Here is a 24,267-nt window from a genome sequence, read left to right on the forward strand (position 1 = left end):
GTACCTTCTTTGATTTAACTTAAGACGACTCTTTTTTTATTAATTTCGAAAATTTGCCATTCTTTTCTTGGAAGACTACCTATCTACCTACGATGAGCAATATCTTATAGACACCTGAAATGACAAACTGAATAAAGAAGTGAAGCATTTAATCAGCCGTATATCATGGTCTTGGTCTATACACATTCTATCTAGTTTCAAAGAGAGGTTAGATCATTATGAGAAAAGCGTAACTCGACGAACCTTTGATGACTTAGGAAAATACGAAAAATATCAGTGAGGGCTTCCTTGACTACAACTAAATCGAATGAACCCTATGCTCTCTGTATGCAATGCGACAGGATAATAATTAGTTTGGAAAACGGACCGTAAGTATGAGTGGATTTCTAAACAGACTACTGAAATTGGATAGTGTATCATACAAATTTTGGCATTGTAAAAAACTGTAGATTTTTTTTCATACAGAACAGTAGATACGCTATTTGGTAGCTGTCAATACGATCATACTCATACTTCATATTAGAAGTACATTGGCTAAGAACTAAATTTAACGGTCGTGCTTCTAGCGTAAATATCAATTTGACTAAATTGATTTTTTCATCGAATCACAGATTTTTCACTTCATGAATAAGCACCCATCCCTAAGTGACTAAGTCTGTAAAACATCTTATTAAATCCAGTAACAAATTTTTGCTCTTCATGAATCAGCATTCATTTGTGATATAAATCAGAAATAAACGAAAAAATGTATAAATTTTAGAATTTTGGGTTTTGGGATGGTATAGCCTGAGAGACAAAGAAAGAAAATCAATTAAAAACCGCACTAGTGCGTGAAAAACCACAACAATTAAACAATTATACTAGCACAAATATCCATAAAACACACTCCCATATAATTATACTATCCTAATTAGTTATACCGATCAAAGTAAATAAGTACCTACCTATCCGTAAGCCACCTGACACCTAGTCATAAGAAAATACACAAAGCAGAAACAAACAAAAATCGTTCCAAACAAAACAGAAAAGAAAATGTTTAAGAGTATAAATGTTACTAGTCGAAACCGACTATAGTTAGTGACGTCACAATAACAAACATGAATAAAATTGTTTTCGCAAGTCAACAATTCTTTAGTCGCGGTATTGCAACCGACCACAACGTATCGTTTAGTTGTCGTGAATATAATTGTTGAACAGGCAAAAGAGCGAAGACAGTGTGTTCGATCAGACAAACAAAACAAAATTCAAACGAATACGAAGTAATATTAGTCATCAATATAAAGTAGCAGTTAATGTGATTTTATAGTTCTCTTTTTTTTGACCATTTTCTTCGGTTATCATTGAAGAATAATTCGTTGGAAGGTTTAGAGAGAAAAAAAACAGTGGACGTTTTTAGTGTGAAAAGTATTTCAACTAAAAACAATAATTGTGTGATAAGATAAAGAACTGCTATCTTTTAAAAAAAAATTCAAAATTTAATTCCATTTGCTAAATGTTGTGGAAGCTACACCCAAAAAGCTCAGCATTTACCAATAGACTTATAGTTGAAAATTTCATCAATGTGATATAAGGAGACGAATTTAGTGACTCGAAATAGATGAAACAAAAAATAGTGTGGCTGTGAACATAAAGTCCTTAAAATAGTTGTCAAAGTTAGAGTTAACTTACAAAGTATTAAATTCCAATCATAGCTTAAATCTGATTTCGCCAACAAGGAACAAAATAATTTGCTTTGTACGTCGTAACCAAACAAAGATTTCCTTGAATATTTGGATACATATCAGGCTGTAAGTTGTGATCGCAGATTTACAATTGATTTAATTAATTAAGGTAAGAACAATTAATTCAATTATGTTAATTAAACAAATACCTTTGGAAATGTTGCCATGCTAACGTGAGATGTAGATGAACGATTTGATTCAATCAATAAACAGATATAAGTACTGAACAATTATTCTAATTGTATTTTGAGACTGAGTCGTTTGAGCTTGCTTCATGAGGGTAACTTCAGTGAATAACGTGTTGTAGAACACATTGAATGATTTAGTATAGTTTCAGTTTTCCATTGTTCATTCCAAACACTCTCGATATCAATAAGGAAATATTTCCAAAATGTCTTTTGTCTTTCATGCTTCCTAATTATTTCACGTAATGAAATGTATTATTTTGTTTGATGAAGGGCTATATTTTATAGTTTGACTGGCAACGTTCAATCTTTTTTAGTATTCAGCTTGGTATTTAATCGTAAAAATTTATTAGTTTAATTATTATAGCAATTGATGCGTATGTCTCGATTTACGTCAATTTACGTCTTAGTTGGAATTTTTATATTATGACAATTACCATTAAGTCGTGAGACATGCCCAGCCCATCAATAATTATTTTTCTTCAAATTAGAGTCTTTATACTACGTCAAAAACGTTTTACGGCTAGCCTATAACTTCTATGAGTTATATATAATATCTCGCTATAGCTGTCTCATAGGTCGTTACATGCGGATCGATAGACAGTAATTTCAATTTCCAAAAATAAACCCATCTATTTCCCAAAAAAAAAAACTAATAATAACAGTACCATCCCCTAATGTATTTAACATAATACACCTAGGTCTGTCATGTATCGATTGGAGCCATACTACAATGATTTGTGGCGTGAGTTTTGCCTTTAAGTGCATTAGCATTTACCATACTTCCATTTGATTCGTAAAATATTTCTGTTGTATCGAAATAACAAATCAACCTTCGTTCGATATAATTCTTTTTTAACAGACTCTATTACATTCAAAGTGGTTCGGAGGGGATACATATATCTGGTTTAAAAAGGGTAATTTTTTCACTTTCCTATGCGAAGGAAATGATGAGTGAAAGACGACGATAATAAATGGAATTATCTTCCTGTTGAAAATGTTTTGCAAACTAGAAGATCTGAATGTAATCATTAAATCTATTACTTCTCTTGTTATTTCATCCAAAATCTTTTTACTTCATTAGTTTTGACAAACGTTTTAAACTACATACATATAAGAGAATATTGTCGTATATTTCTGTCGTTTCTGTCAATAACAGATGAGATGGTTCTACAAAAACACATCGAATTCTTACATCGAAGTTGTGGATGAAGCCGCTTTGTTGTGAATTTACTACGTCGTGCTACTTGAAGTCGGTTACAAATTTTAACAACTTCTCTAGATAAACTTACAAAACTATTGTCACAAGCGCAAAACAAGAGTCTTTTGATATACATAATTACATTAATTAAAAAAATTAAATTTATCTCAATTTAGAATGTTGACTGCACTCCAAACGGAATTGATAATTTAATAAAGATATACAAGCAAACAGTCAGCATAATGCCATGTAGGAAATGCACATTTAACCGATTCTACTACAGTGTTTTCCACTGATAGTTGGAGAATAATGTTTCCTTTGTTATTGGTAAATAATAAATGTCCTCATCTCCGTTTATGTTCGACTATTCAACTTAAGATACAAATATTATTACACAGCTGTACATTTCAGTACCAAACGAGATGAAATGTATACAACAATTTATATAATTTCTTGCGTAGAGATAAAATACTAATTACCTACAAAAACGATCGTATTATATATGAATGACTAATGTAATTTCGCGGAAATTGTGACTACAAGTTTTTCACACTGACGGAGAGTTGCTGGCGCGTTGGTATTTATATATACATAAACTAAATCGATTACGGCTTATGAGGTGTAAAAACATTTACTTGTAAAAAAAATGTAGTTTTGATAATTCGATGTGCGTAAGTCATACTAGACTTTTCGGCGTAAAGAAAATTCTTACTGGGAAATGATACCGACAGGATTTTTTTTGTTTACCCTGTCACATCTGTTATCTGTCATCTGTTATCAATAATGACGACAAAAATAATGACAAGCTCTGGGTAATAGTCCGTTATATAGTAAAATGTTTGTTATGAAAATTGAAGTACAAGATTTGAAAACAACAGATAAAAAAATACTTTGATTGATGGAAGTTATTAATAGATCCGATAATAACACTGGTTAAATCGATTGAATTGCATTCAGAATTGTACTAGATTCAATGTATAGATCGCATTTTTATTCAAGACTCTTATGTTTATGGATCGAAGCAGAAATCAGCCTAGTGCTACGAGATTAACATTAGAGCTGATGATTTCACTTATTTTTTTAATGTCAGCAGTCTACACTGGTATGGAAAACTAGCACCAGCGTATAGTGCTTTTTTCGCACAATTTTTTATTTAAATATCAACGAAATAATGCTAGCAACATCAATTATCAATATCTAGATCGGCTGGTGCTTTTTGAATGATATAATATGTAACGAAGCGTAACACCCAATACAATGTAGACCGAGTCAGTCAATGCCCAAGCCTCAGTTGTAGCAAATAGTTTTTTTTTTGAATAACCTAGTGATATATTCACATAAAATCAATTCACCGCTCTCAAATAATCTTATTTCGTTCGGAATATATACAAATAAATTGTTAAATAAATATTATGACAAATTGACAAAGACTGCAACTGATTAGATAAACTCAATATTGTCTGTGTTAAATACTGTGTAATCGATAATAATGGAAATTGTAAAAAAACGTATATTGAAACAGAACATAATATTGGTCAATCAGACTTGAATTGTGACTTAATCCACAAATCTTATTAGGCTTTCGAATTCGATTTGGTTTCGCCAGTTTCGGTGTACTGCGCGATGTGATATATGGACATAGAAGAGAAACAGAAGTGTTGTCACTGTTTGTTTCTGTTGAATTGGATATTACGTCAAAATTAGCACACTTAAAATCAAACTGAAGGTTTAGAATTTGCAACAACAAGTAAAACAATTCGAAAATCAAGGAAATTATATTTGATAATTCAGAATTTTATTAATTATCCGGTCGGATTTACTTAGCTATTCTCCAGGTTTTGCAATAAATTCACGATTTAGTTTCTAAAGCCGTGATTCAGTAAGATCAAAAATGTTATAATTGCCAAAAAGCTTTGGATTTTTGTAAACTGCACAGCATATTATTTCACTTAATTGATGATGCGGTAACGATTGCCATTAATAATTTACATTTTGAATAAATTTTTCATTGACGATTCGATACACGATCTGTCTAATATATGATCAACATCATTGCTTATCATTAAATCGGTTTAGAAAAAAACAGTACAGTCACATTTGATTTGTACCTACCTTTGCATTGTTTAGTGTGAAAATATATCGTTTTTTCTCCGTACATTTCCATTGAACTTTAAGGTTAAACTCAACATTATCATTCATCGTTTTTTTTTATGAACTGATCGTACATGTAACACCTTTTTTGGACGTAGAATTTTGTAAATTTTATTGTTTCTAAATTGATTTGTCAGGAAGGATGTATATATTTCAAGCGGAATTTATGTATTGCAAGGACTGGAAGCCGATTAAGGAAATGATGTGCAAAATTAGGAAAGAAAAATTAAATTATTTGGTTATAGACATTATAGACGTAGAGATAGAGAACAAGGTGGTTGATCTTATTATGGAACTTCAATAGTTTCTCTTTCTTCGATGAAAGTATGCAAGGCAGGAATTTGAGTAAATTATCAAAACAGCATTCTGCTCAACTTATTTTAGCAATACGTTTCTTGTATTACACATTGATTGAATGTCAAAGTAATAAAAGTTTAGGAATTCAACGAAAAATTTAGTTCATATGTCGGTAAATTGCGCTTTTTACATGCTTATAACATCCAACCGACTTGCAATACATTTATTAATTTGTCATAAAAAAAAATTATTTTAACTTCCTTCGTACAGTCGTCAGAATATATTTTATCATGGAACGCCAATGTTATAATACCCAAATGTTACGTTTTTCGCCACCTGATAAACGGTATCCAATATCGGAATATTCCCTAGTTGAATGACTACATGCATTAATGATAAAAATACCGAATCAGCATTACTCATTATTAGGTTAAGTTCAGTTTTCCTGTGCGATATGATTATCGTAGCCCTTATCTATATCCATATCCACTTCACATAGTTCCATACCTATTTTTAGGTGAGGTGATACACAGGCTCATATTCTCTTAAAATTACGTACGATTGATAAAAAGGTCTACAATGCATTCAAACTTTACTAATAACTTAAATAACTCAAACAATCCATCCAACGTATAGCATCTGATAGCAGAAAATGCTATCTGCAAATGATATCAGCCTATCGGCTAGATTATTATTTCAAACCTAATATCAGAAACAACGCCTGTGAATGGAGGAATTTCACCATAATATTAGTTATCTTTGTTTATATTCTTGATAACGTTGCGTTTATATAAATGATAATCAAAAGCAAGTCCAAACAAAAAGACGGTTAGGCAATTACACATTTGTTTTCGAACGATGTACACGAATCGAATAAACGTAGACATTAGGTTTGAATTTTCGTTATGAGTGGTTAGTGGTTTAGTGTTTTTTATTGAAGGTGTCGTCAAGCTAGGAGGAAGAAAACTTTACGACTAGGTTTGTGTTGAGTAGAATTTAGTAAAAATCTGATTTTGTGCTCCAAATAAGGTGATGTGAAAATAACGACTGTAACAAGAAAATGTCCTCATCGCAGTGTTAAGGGCCGAAATTGTGAAACATAATTAAGTTGCTAGGTAAACAGTTTCGCAAACTAATCAGTTGCCGAATTTATTTATATCTATGTGTTGTGGTGCAGATAAGAAGCATTTTTAATTCGACACACTGTACACAGTAGCAAAACCCATATTTTCGTAAGTCAACATAAGGTGGTGTTATATTTCACGTTACTCAAAGATTTTTTTTTGCGACGCCCATCTGAATCCTTTTTTTTGTAAATAACTTCCACTACCTACTATACCATAATTTTCATCAAGTGCATACCATTTCGATGAAAATATTGGTAAATTTGATAATTTATAACGCTCAATCAACAAAACCACAAGAATAATATCGTTCGTTAATTATCATCATTTTCAAATCGAATCGTCACCATCTTATTCTAAGTTTACCAATTAAATTCGGACTCTACTAACCAATTTTTTTTATATTTAACGGAATTGTACAATTCCATTTGCATACTTCTTGTACTCGTTGAATAATTTACGAAAGCCACATTTTTCAACTTTCAGTCATTTCGAAACTCCAAACATATCAAACGAATGAAAAATGGATCGGGAAAACACACTGCCGTTATTACGATTTGTTTTGTCTGTATCCTTGACAATAGCAGCGACATTTGCGGCGCCTGTACAAAAAACTACACAAGCTGAGGTAAGTAATTTTTTTCTCTAACCATTCGCTTCATGTTTCATATTATATGAAAATGTAACATAATTTCAATAACCGACACCGTTTAGTATGCACAAATGCGTGTAGGGACGTCGGGTTTATTGACCAAGAAATTTAAGGCTTGGTGTTCTATACGAAAAGTTTGTTATATTATGGTGTTATTGTGGTGGTGATGGATATACAAACTAAGTATGAATATCAAATTAAGTTCAATAATCGTTATCGATGAGGATGTATCATGTTTTTAATATTGCATAAGGAAATCCAGTAAAAAGATTCAAAGAAACACAATCCCACGTTTGAAAATCATAATGAAGCAAAGAAACTACTCGCAGTTTAATTCATTTCACTGCACTGATAGCACAAATGTTTAGTTTTCTATTTAAATAGGGGCTCTGGCTATTGCGTTCTTGAATAGTAGAAACACTGTTAAAATAGATGAAGTAAAAGATTTAATTTTAATATACCTGAAAACTTCAATCACAACAAGTAAGAGATTCGTTAATAATTGAAATGCATGCCGTCTGTGGAAGGGTTAACTAATTTTTATAGTTCAACTTGTACGCAGATTGCAACTGGACGATCTTGTCCTCTGACTGTGCGAAAAGATAAGAATAAATGATTCAAATCTCATTATTTTATAGCACTACTCTGGCATTCGGCTCATAAATGCATTCTTCTTACGATTCCAATTATTATCTTATCTTTTATTTCCGCAATTTTTTTTTGTTCTATTAATATAAGTGCATCGTTCTGCGTGTAATATTTATGAGATAAAAATTGTAATTAAAGAGCGCACGCTGATTTTAATAAGAAAGCGGCTAATTTGAATAGCTAACAACTAATTAAAGAAAAAAATTCAAAGAATGCAAATTGTGCTAAACGCGTTGCAAAATTTTGTATTGTTTAATGAATAAAACATTTTCTATTGCAAACATTCCGATTGATTTTTGACTGAAAACAACATTGATTGAACTCATTCTTCATTGAGAATATTGCTGTTGTGCACCTAAATTTACTTTCAATTTCAATTAGTCAACAATGACACAGAAAAAATCTTTGAAATTATGCTGATAGGACTGATAGTATGAGTATTACGTACAGACAGATCGTACATAATTTATTTGATTTGTGAATTTGTATAAGTTCGTCAACTGAATAGTTAATTCAAAACTCCTAGACCTATTATTTTATGGAAAATTGCAGAATTTAGTATTCTGGTCATGTTTTCGATTTATTGAGTCTAGGTTGACATAGAGATTAGTGTCTTGCAGGCACTTAATTTATTGGTATAGTCCAAATTTACGAGCCATGCAATTTACATATGATCGAATTTGTTGCCAAAAGCTGCTACTTCAAAGTCAACTATTAAAAAAATAGTAAATTCTGATGTATAGGATCCTATATGCACAACAATTCTCCAGCTACAACCAGCAATTATTATACAGAATAATATAAGACTCGTACACTTAACCTTTTCACAGTAGACGGAAACCATATCAATAGAATAGTTTTCAAATCTAGTACTTGATTTGATGTAAATATTTACAGCAGATTCAAACAAAGTCTTTCACTTCTGTTGTTTTAACAACTATGTCGATATATAAGACATAGCCATTTGCTTATCAATTGTTTTTATCGTTGCTACAGTCAAAAGATGATCAGCTGCACTTGAAGTGCTATAATTTTCTCGCACCCTCGCACTTAGTTCGAACAAATAAATATTTTTTTTAAGAAAAAGTTTATCTATTGCTTACACTAAAGAGCCTAAAGGACCATTTGCTACATAGTCTACAGACAGACAGTTCTGTCTATGTTGAAAAATAAACAGCCAAGTGATAAATCTCTGAAAGAATCAACTTATAATTTGTTTACTACAGCAAATAGAAGTGCGCACAAAATATTCAATAAAAGTTAAAGATAAATCAGTCTATAATTGAGGAACAAAATGAAATGTGGCTGTGTGCTCTATAGGTTTCTAATGAGACAATGCACGGAGTTGTTGACCAATAATTTATGTAAATGGCTAAGACGATATGCAATTTATCTAATGACGATCTAGAAAAGTTTGTAACAATGCACTTCGAGAAAAGTGAATTGCAATCGATCAGTAAACAAGTGTGTTTGCCATTTAATCGATATAAATACGTTTCATTTGCTATTTTCGAATGCCATGCGCGTACATATTAAATTACAGGTGACAATTTATGATAAACACGTGGAGGCAATTTGATCGAAAATGAAAACCAAAACGTTCTGAACTTCTGATGCAAAATTATTTAAAATTAGATGAGATTCGAAAAAATAAACCGCGTCGTCGAGAATAATTATAGCCTGGTGACGTCTCAAATTTAAATTTAAAAACATGAAAACGCATCCATACCAGTTTTAGAAACGAATAACTCGTGTTTTAAGTTCAAAGTGGAGTTGAAAGTATTACCATATTTCGTCATTGTTGGACGACATTTTTGAAATTCGGTCTTTATTTTAAAACTGTTGTAAGTGGAAGTCACGAACGACCATATTAATAGCAAGTTACATTTTTTGTATTTGAAAATTTCTGTCGAAACGGTATAAATTTTCGATATGATTATATTCCTCAAGGGGTACTCAAATGCATATTGCCCTCTGTAAAAAAAAACGAATCAATGGCGTGACTTCCAGCCATTCGTTAGTTTTATCATTAATTTTTATTACAGCTTACCGGTAGAACAGTCATCCAATTTTATCCATTCTGCGAAAGGCTGAAAAAACAATATTAATCATTTATCATCAATGTTCTATTTATTTAAACATAGATCCACCGGACAAATATTTTGTTATACACTTCACTAAGCAAATATAAAAACTTGAAATCACTTGATTCATATTATGTCAGCCTACGCACAATTCAGTGTCTTTGTCATTCAATTGACCACCAAGAAAAGAGTTGTAGCTTTTTGATATAGTTTCAATGGTTGAACTACTTAAAGTGTTCCTTGATCTGAAACACTCATTCCGCGAAATCCTTTGTGTGAACCACATTAAAAAATACGAATAAAATTGACCTAATTGCATTCTCGGTGTTTTCCTTTCGTATTATAATTAATTGGCTTAACCGTAACTGATCTCGGTGGACAGGGTGGAATAACGTGTAATATGAGATGTATACAGAGGATATAACGGAATTATGAAAATGAAGCGAACGATTGCATGGCATAACAATTCCATTACAAATGAAACGCTCATGCTATGAAACTATTGCGGTAGATCCGTAGACCAGTAATGAATCACCATTTTCCATTTTCGTCTTGTAAATTATAAAAAACACGCAAAGAACGATTCCTTTTCGTGTCATTGAATTATGGGTTCCCGCGTGTATATATACTGCATGTGGTAGACGTATAAATATTTTTAGAAAATAAATTAAATTCACAATAAAGAGAATTTTCTTTATTTCCTATTACATGTCTCATGAAATACCATATTGAGCGAACTAAATTGTGATTACGGAGGTTCTTTTTTTGTGGGCAAAAGACTTGGCGAACGAACGTTTTGAAAATGTTAATAAAGAACTTGGTACATTGACCTAGGGCATCATTATTTCGTTGTAGATACAAATTAGGTATACTAATAAGGAAATTGTTCTTTTTCCGATAAATTACAGTGCGCAGGGCGAGAAATCTATATTTAATTTGGTATTACAAATTTTGTTTTTAATTTTGTGACTATTACGATAAGAACAACATTTGTACGTTGACCTATTCGATTCGAAATTTTCGTGGAAATTAAACATACATGTGAGGTCAGTTACTTGACTTGTTTCAATATGGTTCAATGTACCTTCAAACTTTTAAAAGGCGAGTATCTAAATTCGTTCAGTACATCTAATTGCTACCGCTTCAAATTACAAATTTAAGAATCTGCAAACAGTTCATAGCACTTGCACTTTCTAAAAGATTTCTTAGCAAACATTCGACTACACATCAAGCAAATGAAGTAACAGATTTTAATGTTTAATATACATCAAATCTGTTACTTCTTTTGTTGATGTATCATAGGATGTCTGCTAAGAATTCTTCCATCTCGTTAGTTTTAACCCAGACGCTTTGCTATCAGAGATAACAATAGCTTAAGCATTTATTTTGTCGTCTTATTCGATGACAGAGACTAGTCGTTTATGTAGGTCCAATTTGCAGCCCACAATTTTTTTTTTTTCAGGTAAACTAACATTCACCTCTTCGAACACATTATAAATTTCTGCAGCAAAATGATTCACTTATTTAATCAAACATTATTAATGAAATACAAATATTACCAATAATCATTTCCGAAAAATTCGTTTACAAATTCCGATTAACGAAGACTCATTTCAACAGAAATATATGCCTTCGATTCGTCGAACTGGTTTTTCAGAAGTGACGTATTGTCGGCTGGTTTTTAAATTAGTGTTTGTAAATTAAGATAAATATGCAGAAATATAAAAACCATACACATAACGTGTTTTCTCGATTCAAGCTTTGATAAGAGAGACGTTATTCGTCTGGCTATAAAAACAACTTGTCGACAGACATCTATGATCCAAAGAGGAGCATTCCAGTGTCTTTGGGTATTCTTCCTTCGTAGCCTTTTGATTAAATTTAGACGGAAATAGTAAGTCTTCTAAATTAAAAACGTATACGGTCGTCCGTGAATTTTAGTTTCAATTTCAAAAACATCGTGGACTCATTAATTACAGACATAATCACTGTAATCAACCTATTTTATAAAACGATTATAGGAAATGATATTATGCCAACCGAGTAGATTACGTCTGTGTCATAACGAAAAAGTAATTTTCAACTTGTAATACTTCTGAGGCTTTGCGAACGCTTCTCTCTCTGCTCAAACCGGTATCGCAAGTGTTGCGGTTTTTCTTTTTTTTCTCTAAATGAAAACAAACACATTTATTACTTTTACCAGACAATTCGTTCTGTGCCAATCGTTCATGATGACGTCACTGAGGAATTTCTTTATATTCGATTATAATAGGAATACCCACATGTGACAATGTACATCTCATTTACAAATACATTTCTGAACAGAATCACTGGAAATGTGGTTGTCGTCGTTTTTTCGCTTTTTTGTTTTATCTCTTGATAATGAAAGATGTATAATGAATTATTCGTTTTACCTTGCATACAAATAAAGATTTTGTATCGTTAATTTCCTAGCATTTAATTCATAATAATAATTTTCGTGAATATGTTTGCTTGTCATGTTATATTTAACCATGAGAAATGTTGTGTATACGTCTCCCTCTCTCTGTAATACATGCCACGAATTAAGTTTGTCATGTAGACAATGTTTAGCAAACTAACATAAAATCTTATTTTTGATTTGGTTTATATTTGGAAGCAGACAGTACGAAAGTATGAAGTGTGAACGTTTGTGGTAATTCGGTAACAAAGAAATATTTGCTCAGATAATCTCTAAAATAAGGTGATACATCCCGGCAACATCTTACTAGAAATATTCCGAAATTTAACAATTGTTCAATTAATTAATAAATTGGAGTACTTAGCTCAAAACCACTGTCCACTGGTTGTAGTATGCATATCCATTACCGGTTCAAAGAAACCATTGAACGTTACAGGTAATATTATGTATAAACAATCGAAAACCGATATATCTACAATGTATCATCGTACATAAACCGTACAAACAAGTAGTTCAACCACTGTATTTTTCGTGAGTAATTACGATGATGTGAAAGGACATTCACTTAAAAATCAATACAAAAACTAAACGAAATTCAGGTCATACCAGAATATTAACCTTAAATTTATTCCTTATTCAAATTGATGAATATTTTATTAGCAGAAAAGTCCTTTTGTGAGTGAATGCTCAGTGTTCTAAAGGTTAATTTGGCGAAAACTTGTGTTTAATACGTTTCGTATACATTATACAAGATTGTTACCCATAACAAACTTGTCACGAAATACCGTTCGAGTGGGAAATTGAATGGATGAAAATATATGTATATTATCCACTATGTCCAGATAAGCCGATGCAAGGACTACAAAGACCTTTTTGTCATTTTAAATTCAATGGACTTAAATAATAACATTCGGTGTCGAGTTGTGCATACCAAAAGAACTGCATTCTTTTATTGAATTACTTAAAATATTTCCTTAGTCCAACACAATGTTTACATTTAAATCATTATAAATATGAATTCATGGGGTCAATGATCATAGCACGACCAGTCATAAAATACATTTCCATTAATATTCCATGTTTGATTTTGATGAATTTGTTTGTTCGTTTGATTCCTTCTTTTTTACAAATCGGTGAATTTTAATTTTTACAGATGTGGTATGGGTGTTACTGAAATTTTAAATGCACATGCCGCGTTATATCTTTCCAAAGGCAATAAAAATATTTTCATTTATCAATCCTTGCAACTAAAATGATAACTCGTTATTTAAGAGACTCTTTCCCCGTTTAGCTACAGTTTGATATTAGTCATATCTTGAAGTGCGTCGGGGTTCAGTTATTTATAGCAAAAAGAAAGAAAAAACAACCTCCAAAGCATTAGCACATTAGCGTATAATAGAAACAAAGCCCAATAAATTTCGCATATTCATATTTTCCATTATTTCCATTTACTCACTTTTTAGTACGTAATAAATGAAAAGCAGCATCCTCTCTGCTTCCTATAATATCTGATATTAATATCTTGACCATCATATCGCGTTTGTTGTATATGATTTACAGTTCATATAAGTAAGAAGTTTTCATTTTCGCTTCACTTTCGTACATTTATAGTTGTCAAATAAATCAACATAGTTGTGTTCTTTGAGCTAAAACGACATACTCAATAGATACACGTCATGCTGACACGCATGTATTAGGTGGAATAAACTCGGTTTTGGTGTGGTGCAGCAATTTGCATAATAAATTTTGTCTCTTTGAATTGTGGTAATGTTAATCATCAAATTTAACGATAAATTCTTTTCTTTATGGAATGACTCATTTTTATGGTTGCGATCAACGATTATCAGATGTGTATCTCGTAAAACATTTCTGAGAAAAAAGTCTATTTTTTGTAGTAAAACTGGAGAATGTGGTAACATATTATTATGTGGGAAATCGCTAATTCATAAAAACGATTTATTTTAGATGCTTAGTTTAACGGCTACGTCGTCGCTACATGCTTCAATGTCTGTTGAAGAATCGCCAGAATAACAATATGAGATCATAGCTTTGGCAGATCATACATTTACTGACCTTTTATTTGTATAGTCACTGTTTATTAAGTTCGTATAACACATTAAAATAGAAAACATTTATGATGTTTCAATTTTGCATATCAGTCATCACTTCGGTACTAAAATTTTATATCGTAAATGCAACATTGTTCAACGAAATTCGTCATGGTCTCATCTGGTCCAGACATCCTCGATATACTCTTCAATTCATTGGTCACTACACGATAACATTTTACAGACGACTACGATAAAGCCATTACTTTCGAGTCTGTTACTTTCTTTGAACTAAAAATATTTTGCTATGAAAGAGACCACATTAACCAGACCTAATCGCCTGTTTTAATCGTCGCTGTCGATAACATATGACTATATAGACGTCTGCAAAAGTTTAACATTGCAAAAAGCGTCATAAAGTAAAAAATTATTTATAATTTTTCTCGTTTCGTAGCAAATTATTATGACTGATGAATAGATTTATATTGCGACCGTGACAATGTAATTTTCAGTGAGGCAATATTAGTTGATGTACCCGCCCATGATGTTCAAGTTTTAAACGTTTTTTTTTTTGTTATCAACCGAACCTCACAGACTGCGATGACTTTACACGTAATTTCAATTATTTTGCAAAATAAAAACCCAAAAGGTACGACTGGATTGTTATGTCGATATTAACATAAAATAATTATAGTCGAGCAGTTGCCATCCGTGAAATACTCACGCGCTATCATTGTATAGTATAGTATGTCTTGTATTGCGTGACAAAAAGTACGAGACAGAGGAGAGACTCATTTCACTCCATCTAAATTGGTTATCTATTCACGACCAAACCTAGAACCTATTAACCATTTAACCTTAAATCTAGACTATGAATGTGCTAGTGCTCGGAATATTATTCCTTCCTATCGACTGTTCGTTTAAAGTATGAACTGTGCTGTTATAAACACAAATGAGTGATGCGCAAGCTAAATCGGAAATTTAAAAAAAAATTATGACTGACCTTCCGTGGTCTGATTGTGTACGGAACATCAGCAGCTAGTATATTGAATTTTTTTAATACATTTGTGTTTAATTATAGCTGGAAGGTATGTATGAGCAGCATTTTTGATTGCTATTGACAACATTGATGATACATGTTATTGTCATGATATAAGTGAGGACGGTGTAGTTTCTACATTAAATTTTGACGAATATTATGAATGAGTTTACATGTCGATACTTACTGTTGATCATGAACTTGTTTTACATTTTTCTATCGGTCATTTTTTTTGAGCAATTTTTAATACCTTCGGTATTAATCTGGACGTAAATGTGTGAGTTATTATCATAATTTCTAGCTTCCTGCACGACACGACGAGTCGGGTTTGATTCTATCGTAATTGAAAAGGTATACCATGACTAGGATTATTATTGAATCTTACTATCTGGTCTATTCAGATATTTTCGGGAAATTGATTTCAAATCTATTACTTCATTTTTTAGCCATGCTATTTGCTGTATAAGATTGCATTATTGGGAGTTGTTGTCAATAACATATGACACTCGTCCGAGGTTAATGATCCGATCCAAAATATGACTTTCAATTTCCAAAGTTTCGTCAACATTACACATAATTCAATGATTTTGTTATTGTAAATTCAGTTCAGAACTCATTCGGTTTCGTTGACCCAACCAAGACTGATTTTTCATTCTGTCGGCGACAATAGTCGTGTTCTGAAAACCTTTTCCTTTCATTTATGGAATTTGTTGTTTCTTAAAATTTGCTTTTGTTTCATAAAAATTATTTTTTTTGCAAGATATCATCATTGCAAAATACACAAATATTATAAAATAAAAATAAAAATTTCATATTGTGTATAATCACTGAAAGTCATCGCTTTACCATTCCATAAAATGTTAAGGCTTTACATATTGAATACTAAGTGATTGTGTCTAGAGAATGATACTAAAAAAAATGCCGCGATAAAATGCCCTCGGTTTAATTTTATTTGGCAAACTATTTGAATTTTAAAATTTTTCACAATAAATTTGTTTTTAATTTTGTGTTTAGTTAATTTAGTCGTCGTTCAGCAGCTTCGAGTCCAATAGCTAAATTTAGCGAAAATCAAAAATCATGAAACCAATTTTTTTCGTTTGCATTTGCTTTAAATATGGACTAGGTTTTAGCTCAGTGAGTTACAATAAATCGAATGTGGTTCCCCTACGTGCTTCGTGAACTATGTGAAACATTAAATTATTAGTCATTAAAGTAGATTTTATTCAAGTCAGGATATTAACGATGTGTCTCTACTTTCAGATTTATTTATCACAATTCGGCTATCTACCACCATCTGCAAGAAATCCAGCCAATGGAGGGCTTTTGGACAGTAGTACTTGGTCGAAGGCGATAATGGATTTTCAAGGATTCGCTGGTGTTAACGTAACTGGTAATGCTATTTCGTGTTTCCATTAATTTTCGTTAATTTTCGACTTACACTCTATTCTCTTCACAGGCGAACTTGATGAAGAAACAATGGAACTAATGGCATTGCCTCGATGTGGCGTCAAAGATAAAGTTGGATTTGGAACAGATTCACGATCGAAACGATACGCACTACAAGGTAGTCGATGGAAGGTCAAAGCATTGACATACAGAATATCGAAATATCCGAAGAAATTGAATCGACAAGAAGTTGACAAAGAAGTATTGAAAGCATTCAGCGTGTGGAGCGACTATACCGATTTGACATTTACCGCGAAACGAGCGAATCCGGTACACATTGAAATTCGCTTTGAAGAAGGTGAACATGGTGATGGTGATCCTTTCGATGGGCAAGGTGGTACCTTGGCTCATGCATATTTCCCTGTGTATGGAGGTGATGCACATTTTGACGATGCTGAGTATTGGACTATTAACAGTGCACGTGGAACGAATTTGTTCCAAGTGGCTGCTCATGAATTCGGACATTCGTTGGGATTGAGTCATTCCGATGTTAGATCTGCGTTAATGGCACCGTTTTATAGGTAAAAATTTACCAAGAAATTTCTGGACTTAAAGTTTGATGTTTTGTTTTCTTTTGCCTTTGTGTAGGGGTTACGATCCAGTGTTTCGATTGGATTCTGATGATATTCAGGTATATTTCAAGCGATTTACGTTCGTGAATTTCAATTATTTACACCTATTTCACACAGGGTATCCAAGCTCTGTATGGTAAGAAAACTACAGGCGGTGGATACAATCCAGTTCCGGCACCTAAGCCACAGCCCAAACCAAATGTACCAAGTGACAACAACGAAATGTGCACCGATCCCAAAATTGACACTGTCTTTAATACTCACGACGGAGCTACATACGCTTTCAAGGGAAACCAATATTACAAATTAACTGAAAATGCTATAGCTGAAGGATATCCGAAGCTTATATCGCAAGGATGGCCCGGTCTACCTGGTTAGTTGTGGATTTTTTTTGTCTAGTCGAGCGAAAAGTCTTTACACGCAATATTTATCTAGGAAACATTGACGCTGCATTCACCTACAAAAATGGAAAGACCTATTTCTTCCAAGGATCGAAATACTGGCGATATTCTGGTAGACAAATGGATGGAGACTATCCCAAGGATATCAGTGACGGTTTTACAGGAATACCGGACAATTTAGATGCTGCATTAGTATGGGGTGGAAATGGAAAAATTTACTTCTACAAAGGAACCAAATTCTGGCGCTTCGATCCACTGAAGCGACCGCCAGTCAAATCAACCTATCCAAAACCGTTATCGAATTGGGAAGGTGTGCCAAACAGTATAGATGCTGCACTACAATACACCAATGGCTACACGTACTTCTTCAAAGGCAACAAATACTATCGGTTTAATGACCGAACATTTTCGGTAAGTCCAGCGTCGAGTGAAATTGGTGCACCGCGCCGATATAACTGAATTTCAACTAACGATTTTTATCTCCATTCAGGTCGACGATGCCAACCCACCTTTCCCACGTCCCACAGCCCATTGGTGGTTCGGCTGTTCGAATGTACCTTCAGCATTCGATTCATTAGGTAATGTAATTGCATCTGATAACACCGATAAAGAAACCGATCATGATGTCGGAGATATTGTCTTTGATGCAGGTGAGTGAAACCGACCGAAATGGATATTTTTTTTAGTTTTATATCATTTTCATATTGCATCCGATTACGCACGGACGCAAATTGAATTGAAAATTTTAGTCACTCAAAATTGTTCATGTTACCTAGAATTTTGTTGATCAAATATTTAACACATTCTTGTGACGTAGTCTTGTGACAAAGAAAATATTTCGTGTGTTTGCTGGAGGATCAAACATTTGCATTGTGTTGTATATCACTGAAGTTGTCTACATAATAAATTGGAGAGTATACGTTGTAGTCGTGTATAGAAAAGGGATTAACATTGTGACATTGATAGATATGTTTTTGTGTGGTTTTAAGTGAAAGAACGGTAGTTTTACTGATATCAATGGATGATCATTCAATTGTCTGTGTTAATAACAAATAAAAAATTATTTGAGATGATCAAGTTATCCAATCGGTCGCAGCCATGAGGTGTATACCTTAACAGCCTTAACACGCTTATTTAAAGATGTTTTATTCTGATGAAAGCTGTATGGTTCCTGTGAATAATTTCTTGACTAACAATACAATAAACAGAAGCTAATCTAACCATCTCCTTAATAAGTTGCTAAAAAATTACATCAAGTAAACTGTACAAACGAGAAGTAACTAACCACCTACCCTAGCTGAAATAATCTTGAAAATTGAGGAATTCAGCATTACCGAAAATAAAAGTTCTGAAGGTGGGCCAACGTTTTCGTCATAACTTGATCGCTGAGTCATCAACGTAATGAATTGTATAAGATTTTCGGAGTGGATCATTAAACTCACTAAAGATGGATCCTAATAAGGTGTTTCCTAATAAAAGCCTAGACGTGTTTTTTTGCTTCAAATGTCAAAAACTATTTTTGTGTAAATATGAACGACAGTTAATTACTCATAACTTGCTTACCATTCCCGCGGACAAACGATTGCTGATAAAACGGCATGTTGTTAATAGGATAATAATTCTAATTCATCTGTAATCATGTTACATTCACTCATATCAAATGTAAACCGATTGTAAGTGTTTGTGTACTCTGTGTACTAATCATTAATTATTAAAAAAATAAAAAGAAAAAATCCATTAATGGTCGGTTATCACTAACCAAAAGTTCCAGAAATAATTTTGTAAGCGAATGTAACTGCACGCTTTTATGAATACTACAAAATTGCACAAAATTAAATGCACTGACCTTTAGAAACGGCTAGTCATATGATATAGAAAAGAAAAAAAAAAGTCCGACTTATGTTATCTTCTATATCAAACTGAATGTTTAATCAAATGAAGTAAAAGATTCTTTGAATTATTTGATTATATCGAGATATGCTTGCCGTATTCAAAAGGTTAACTAAGAAACAAATCTAACCCAACCGCAGAAAGAACAACCAATGCACTGTTATCGCTGAAAAACTCCACAATATAGCACAAAACTACACATCACAATGATTTCCATTATTCCAAAGTATTTATATAAAGTATGAAACACTCCCTTATGATTTTGTAAACTGAACTGACTTATGTGTAAGTCGCTAGCATGATGCACTATATAATTGTAATGCAAAAACTTTGAGCACTTACAGCCTCAGCTTCATTATACCCAATGTATACCATTTCCCTCACCCCTTTATTAGAAGTTGAACGAGCAATTCCCACCAAAACAATATGACAAGCATGCGATTTTTATTATTATACGATTTGAAGCACGCACAAAAAACTCATAGATTTTTACCTTAAATATCATTTAATTTTTAAATTTATTTTGGTTTTTTTTTACTTTTATTGTTTTTACTTCAAAAATACCTGACACGGGTTTTGGGCACCAGATTTAATTAATTTTGTTTTAATTTAATGAAAAATCAAATATTTATATCTGCCCCACTATATAAAGCATGAATTGTTATTGTTTTCAGGCTTTAGTCTTCGAAGTTAATCCAAAAATATAAAAATGAAAAATTATTATTTTTTCTAATAAAAAAAAATTAAATGCTCAAATTTTGTCGTCGACGCAGCTCAGCCCAGTGTTTTTATATTATGTACGTTTCTTATTTCGTTCAGTTTGTGTTTTCTACATTTTTTTAAATTATTATTGAAACTTTGGTAATTAATTTTTTTTAAATGAAAACGGTTGATTTTCAGGAAAAAATTTATTTAATCGAATCTGATTCTTTGTCAATTTACTTAACCTTTGCACTGGCTGTTAAAGGTGCAGACAGTAGTTACTTACATACCTAGGGTAGGGATGAAAAATTGATCGAAGATGAAATCACACAAAGAATTGAATTTTTATCCGAAGTTTTGTTGAAAAATGCATTGCACGTCAGTATGAGTTTTGTGTAATAGAATTTGTGCCACCGAGAATTGAAATACGACGGATTTCAATATCGATAACTAGATTGAAATGTCCAAAATTACAACACCCGTTTTCATGGCTTATTACAACACTCAAACCAGTGTTGAAATGAAATTCGTATGAGTTATTACAGCATTCGTTTTAAAAAAATGCAAAGCAACGTGATCGATCAAATTCGAAGAGTGATTGTTTACAATGAAAATTCTGAATTTTTGTGCATTTGTCTATTTCAATTCTCGGTTGGCACAAAGCATGATGTGTTACACGTATTGTAATGAGATTTTTTCAGCACACGACCCAATTTTCCTTACTCGCTCCGCTCGTAAGGAAAACTTGGGTCTAGTGCTGAAAAAATCAACATTACAATACTTGTAACACAACATACTATTTCATTCGAGCAGACCAAAAACATCACAGTCCCTCACCACTAGACAGCCAAAACAACAACTTTTTCTCTCACCTTTTCTTTTACCTTTTCTTTCACTTTTTGCGTATTGCTAAGGATTTCATGCAATTGTTATGAACAAATGAAATTTGATATTAAAGTAGATTGCTCGAAGCAATATGAGTGAGTGAGTGATATACCGTATATGTCACTCGGAACAAAAATGACCCAGGTGGTGCAAACGTTTTATAAAAAAAATTGCTAATTTCCGTATAAAGCATTAACATCTATCTTTCTCTAACATTATCTCAGCTTTCATATTAAATAACTGCCCTAAGTTTCCATTGCGCGCCTTGCATATTCATTGCAAGTTATCCTAAAGATCATGCCATGAAAGCTGAAAGAAATTGCTCAATTAAAATACGTAAACGTAACAACGCACATTTTCGTGTCAACGCTAACAATGTTGTTAATTTGCTGATATGATCAATATCCTGCGAAAGGAGGTCAAATTATTGGGCAATCACCAAGTTTAATTTCATTTTATTACACACCAATGGTGTAACATCACAGTCACATTTTCTGTGACCGTATTATGGAAATGTTCGCGCTTTTTCCGGGTCAAATATTATGCCCTCAATAGGTCCTTTTCCTGAAAATCAACAATTTCCGAATTATATTTGATTTGCATTTAATGTAGAGTCAAGTAATCACAGTTTTGAAATTTAATTCTGACGAAAATTTTAGCTCTCTGGCCGATAAAAACTAATGAACAAATTTATTTTTAACAAATTTAGCTGGAACCGACGATCGACCTGCACATGATGACTATAGTGGTAATAATTCTGGAAGTCGAACGCATCTAGTTTCTTCAATATTACTAACATCAATTATTGTCACATTAAGCAAATATGCCATGTGCTAGTAATATTAATTTCCACCAGAGTGTCGTCGAGGTATAATTTTTAATTTAGATGTCAAAGTTTATTCCAAGAAGAAGAAAAAAATTTCCACGCCAAATACAAACAACCAGTTGAGTGCCTTCAATATTATTGTAAATATTTTTTTTGTGAAAATTTATAAATAAATGGAAAAAAGGAAAAAAAAATTATGATCATAGGTCAGTTATTGAGGATGTAATAGTGTGTAAAGTAATTGATATTTGTATTTTTAGTGAAAGTATTACACACCTACTATTTTAGTTTTAAATTTTATGGAATAACTTAATTTTACTAATTTTTGTATCTACGATGATTAGATACTTAGATAATTATTAATAATGAAAATTGTGTTATTGCGCGAATATTTAAACTGAAAAAATATGAGAAGTTGAAAGTGAATTCATAATTTAAGTTTTGTGTTGATTTTTTTTTGCAATTCAATTTCGAAAATTAAAATCAGCCGAAACTTTGTAGGAGTAGATTTGTATTGTATAAACACAATTGTAAATAATTAAAGATTTTTATGAAAAGTTCGGATTAATATTTATTTCCGTACCTTTTATACATAGTTAAACATTTGTATAATACAATTGACTAAAATAAATGTCTTCAAAAAAAGGTTCTCTGTTTTTATTTAAATGAAAGATACTATTCCCTGGAGAGTGACGACAACAATCAGCGAAAACTCCGGCTGTTGAGGTATATGTTAGGCGTAATGAACAAACAGATTTCGATTCAATCTGTATAAAATAAGATAACCAGCAGATTCGCCAATAATATTGAATTACTTTCCGTTCCTTTCTAAAGAGCGTGAGCTCAAACTTAGTCGTGATACATTCATATTCCTAATACATTTCCTCGAAATTATAGTTGGAAAAAAATCACAGCGCGGTACTTCATCAGATCTAATAATAATCAATACTCTATCTGGCAAACAAACTTCATTTTGACGCTGTCACACTACCACCTTATTTCTGCCCTCTTGAAAAATTTCTAATTTTACATGTAAAATGTGAAGGTATTTAGGTTGGTAGACAGAAAGGGTATTGGATCTATTGATTTTTGTCGTGTATTTCAAAAGTAAACGTTTTGGAGCTATGAAGTCGCAATTTTTCTATTGCTACTGGGCTAAGCACAACAAATGCTATTATTTTGGGTGACCCAAAACATTTAATAAAAGTGTATTTAATTTTTTTTTTAGACCCGTACGAAGTACTGGGGTCTTATAGGTTTACGCATACGTTTGTAACACGTCGAATTGGACTCCCTGAGTAAGGGGAAACCTATTGTGGTTGTCTAGAGATGCTAAATCCGCGTAAAAAAAATGTCCGTCTGTCCGTCTGTCCGTCTGTCTGTCTGTCTGTCTGCACGATAACTTGAGTAAAACGCATCCGATTTTGAAAATTCTTTTTTTTTCCCGTTTGGTAATGTCAAAAGACAGCCTAAGTTCGAAGATGAGTGATTTTGGATCGACCCCTCCCGAGCTGTGGCCCAATAAGTGCTTTACGGTTTTTCGAAGATATCTCCGGACATTTAAACGTTAAACTTGTAAGTGATACGTCAAATAAAAGGTATTTACAATACCGATCGACAAAAAAAAAAGTTTATGGAAATCGGATGACCGACTCGTGAGTTAGACCCCTTGGTGTGGAACAGGCACAGGGCGGCAAGCAGTTTTTGCTTGTAGGTCGGCCACATTTGAACATATTTCGTCTGTTTTAGCTTTATTAGAAAGGTATTGACCGTACCAATCAGAAATTTTTTTTTTAATGAAATTATGTTCTCCGGAGCGTGAGCTAGGTCTCTTGAAGTGAGCTCTTATCTGGCTACTCGGAAGTACAGTGAACGTGGTGTATTTTGACAATATCTCGAGTAAATTTTGACCGAATTTCATGAATATTTTTTTGTTTGAAAGGTATTAACGAATG

General features: G+C 32.4%; 1 protein-coding gene across 5 annotated transcripts; it reads left to right on the forward strand.

Annotated features, from left to right (window-relative positions):
• Nucleotides 1–1,127: 1,127 nt before the first annotated feature.
• On the forward strand, nucleotides 1,128–22,488 carry LOC119081749 (matrix metalloproteinase-14). Of its 5 annotated transcripts, XR_005088523.1 has the most exons (10): nucleotides 1,128–1,830; nucleotides 7,166–7,307; nucleotides 16,851–16,980; nucleotides 17,047–17,557; nucleotides 17,625–17,667; nucleotides 17,726–17,981; nucleotides 18,044–18,420; nucleotides 18,500–18,659; nucleotides 20,574–20,696; nucleotides 22,196–22,488. XR_005088523.1 is itself a non-coding variant. In XM_037190924.1 (9 exons), the coding sequence occupies exons 2-9, from the start codon at nucleotides 7,203–7,205 to the stop codon at nucleotides 22,321–22,323; spliced, it is 1,710 nt and encodes a 569-aa protein (XP_037046819.1). In that variant the 5' UTR covers nucleotides 1,128–1,830; nucleotides 7,166–7,202; the 3' UTR covers nucleotides 22,324–22,488. The 5 variants fall into 5 exon arrangements, 4 of the variants coding, with proteins under 4 accessions (XP_037046819.1, XP_037046821.1, XP_037046822.1 ...); XM_037190924.1 differs by lacking the exon at nucleotides 20,574–20,696; XM_037190926.1 differs by lacking the exon at nucleotides 20,574–20,696 and having other exon boundaries at nucleotides 18,500–18,587.
• The last annotated feature ends 1,779 nt before the right edge of the window (nucleotides 22,489–24,267 follow it).

The sequence above is a fragment of the Bradysia coprophila genome, unplaced genomic scaffold (genome assembly GCF_014529535.1).
Source record: "Bradysia coprophila strain Holo2 unplaced genomic scaffold, BU_Bcop_v1 contig_358, whole genome shotgun sequence".
Lineage (NCBI taxonomy): Eukaryota > Metazoa > Arthropoda > Insecta > Diptera > Sciaridae > Bradysia > Bradysia coprophila.

Excerpts from the sequence above, each read along its gene's own strand:
- LOC119081749 (XM_037190924.1), top strand. The coding sequence starts at position 7,203 with ATGGATCGGGAAAACACACTGCCGTTATTACGATTTGTTTTGTCTGTA. Across the intron at positions 16,981-17,046 it reads CGCTGGTGTTAACGTAACTG|GCGAACTTGATGAAGAAACA; the intron begins GTAATGCTATTT and ends TTCTCTTCACAG. Across the intron at positions 17,558-17,624 it reads TTAATGGCACCGTTTTATAG|GGGTTACGATCCAGTGTTTC; the intron begins GTAAAAATTTAC and ends GCCTTTGTGTAG.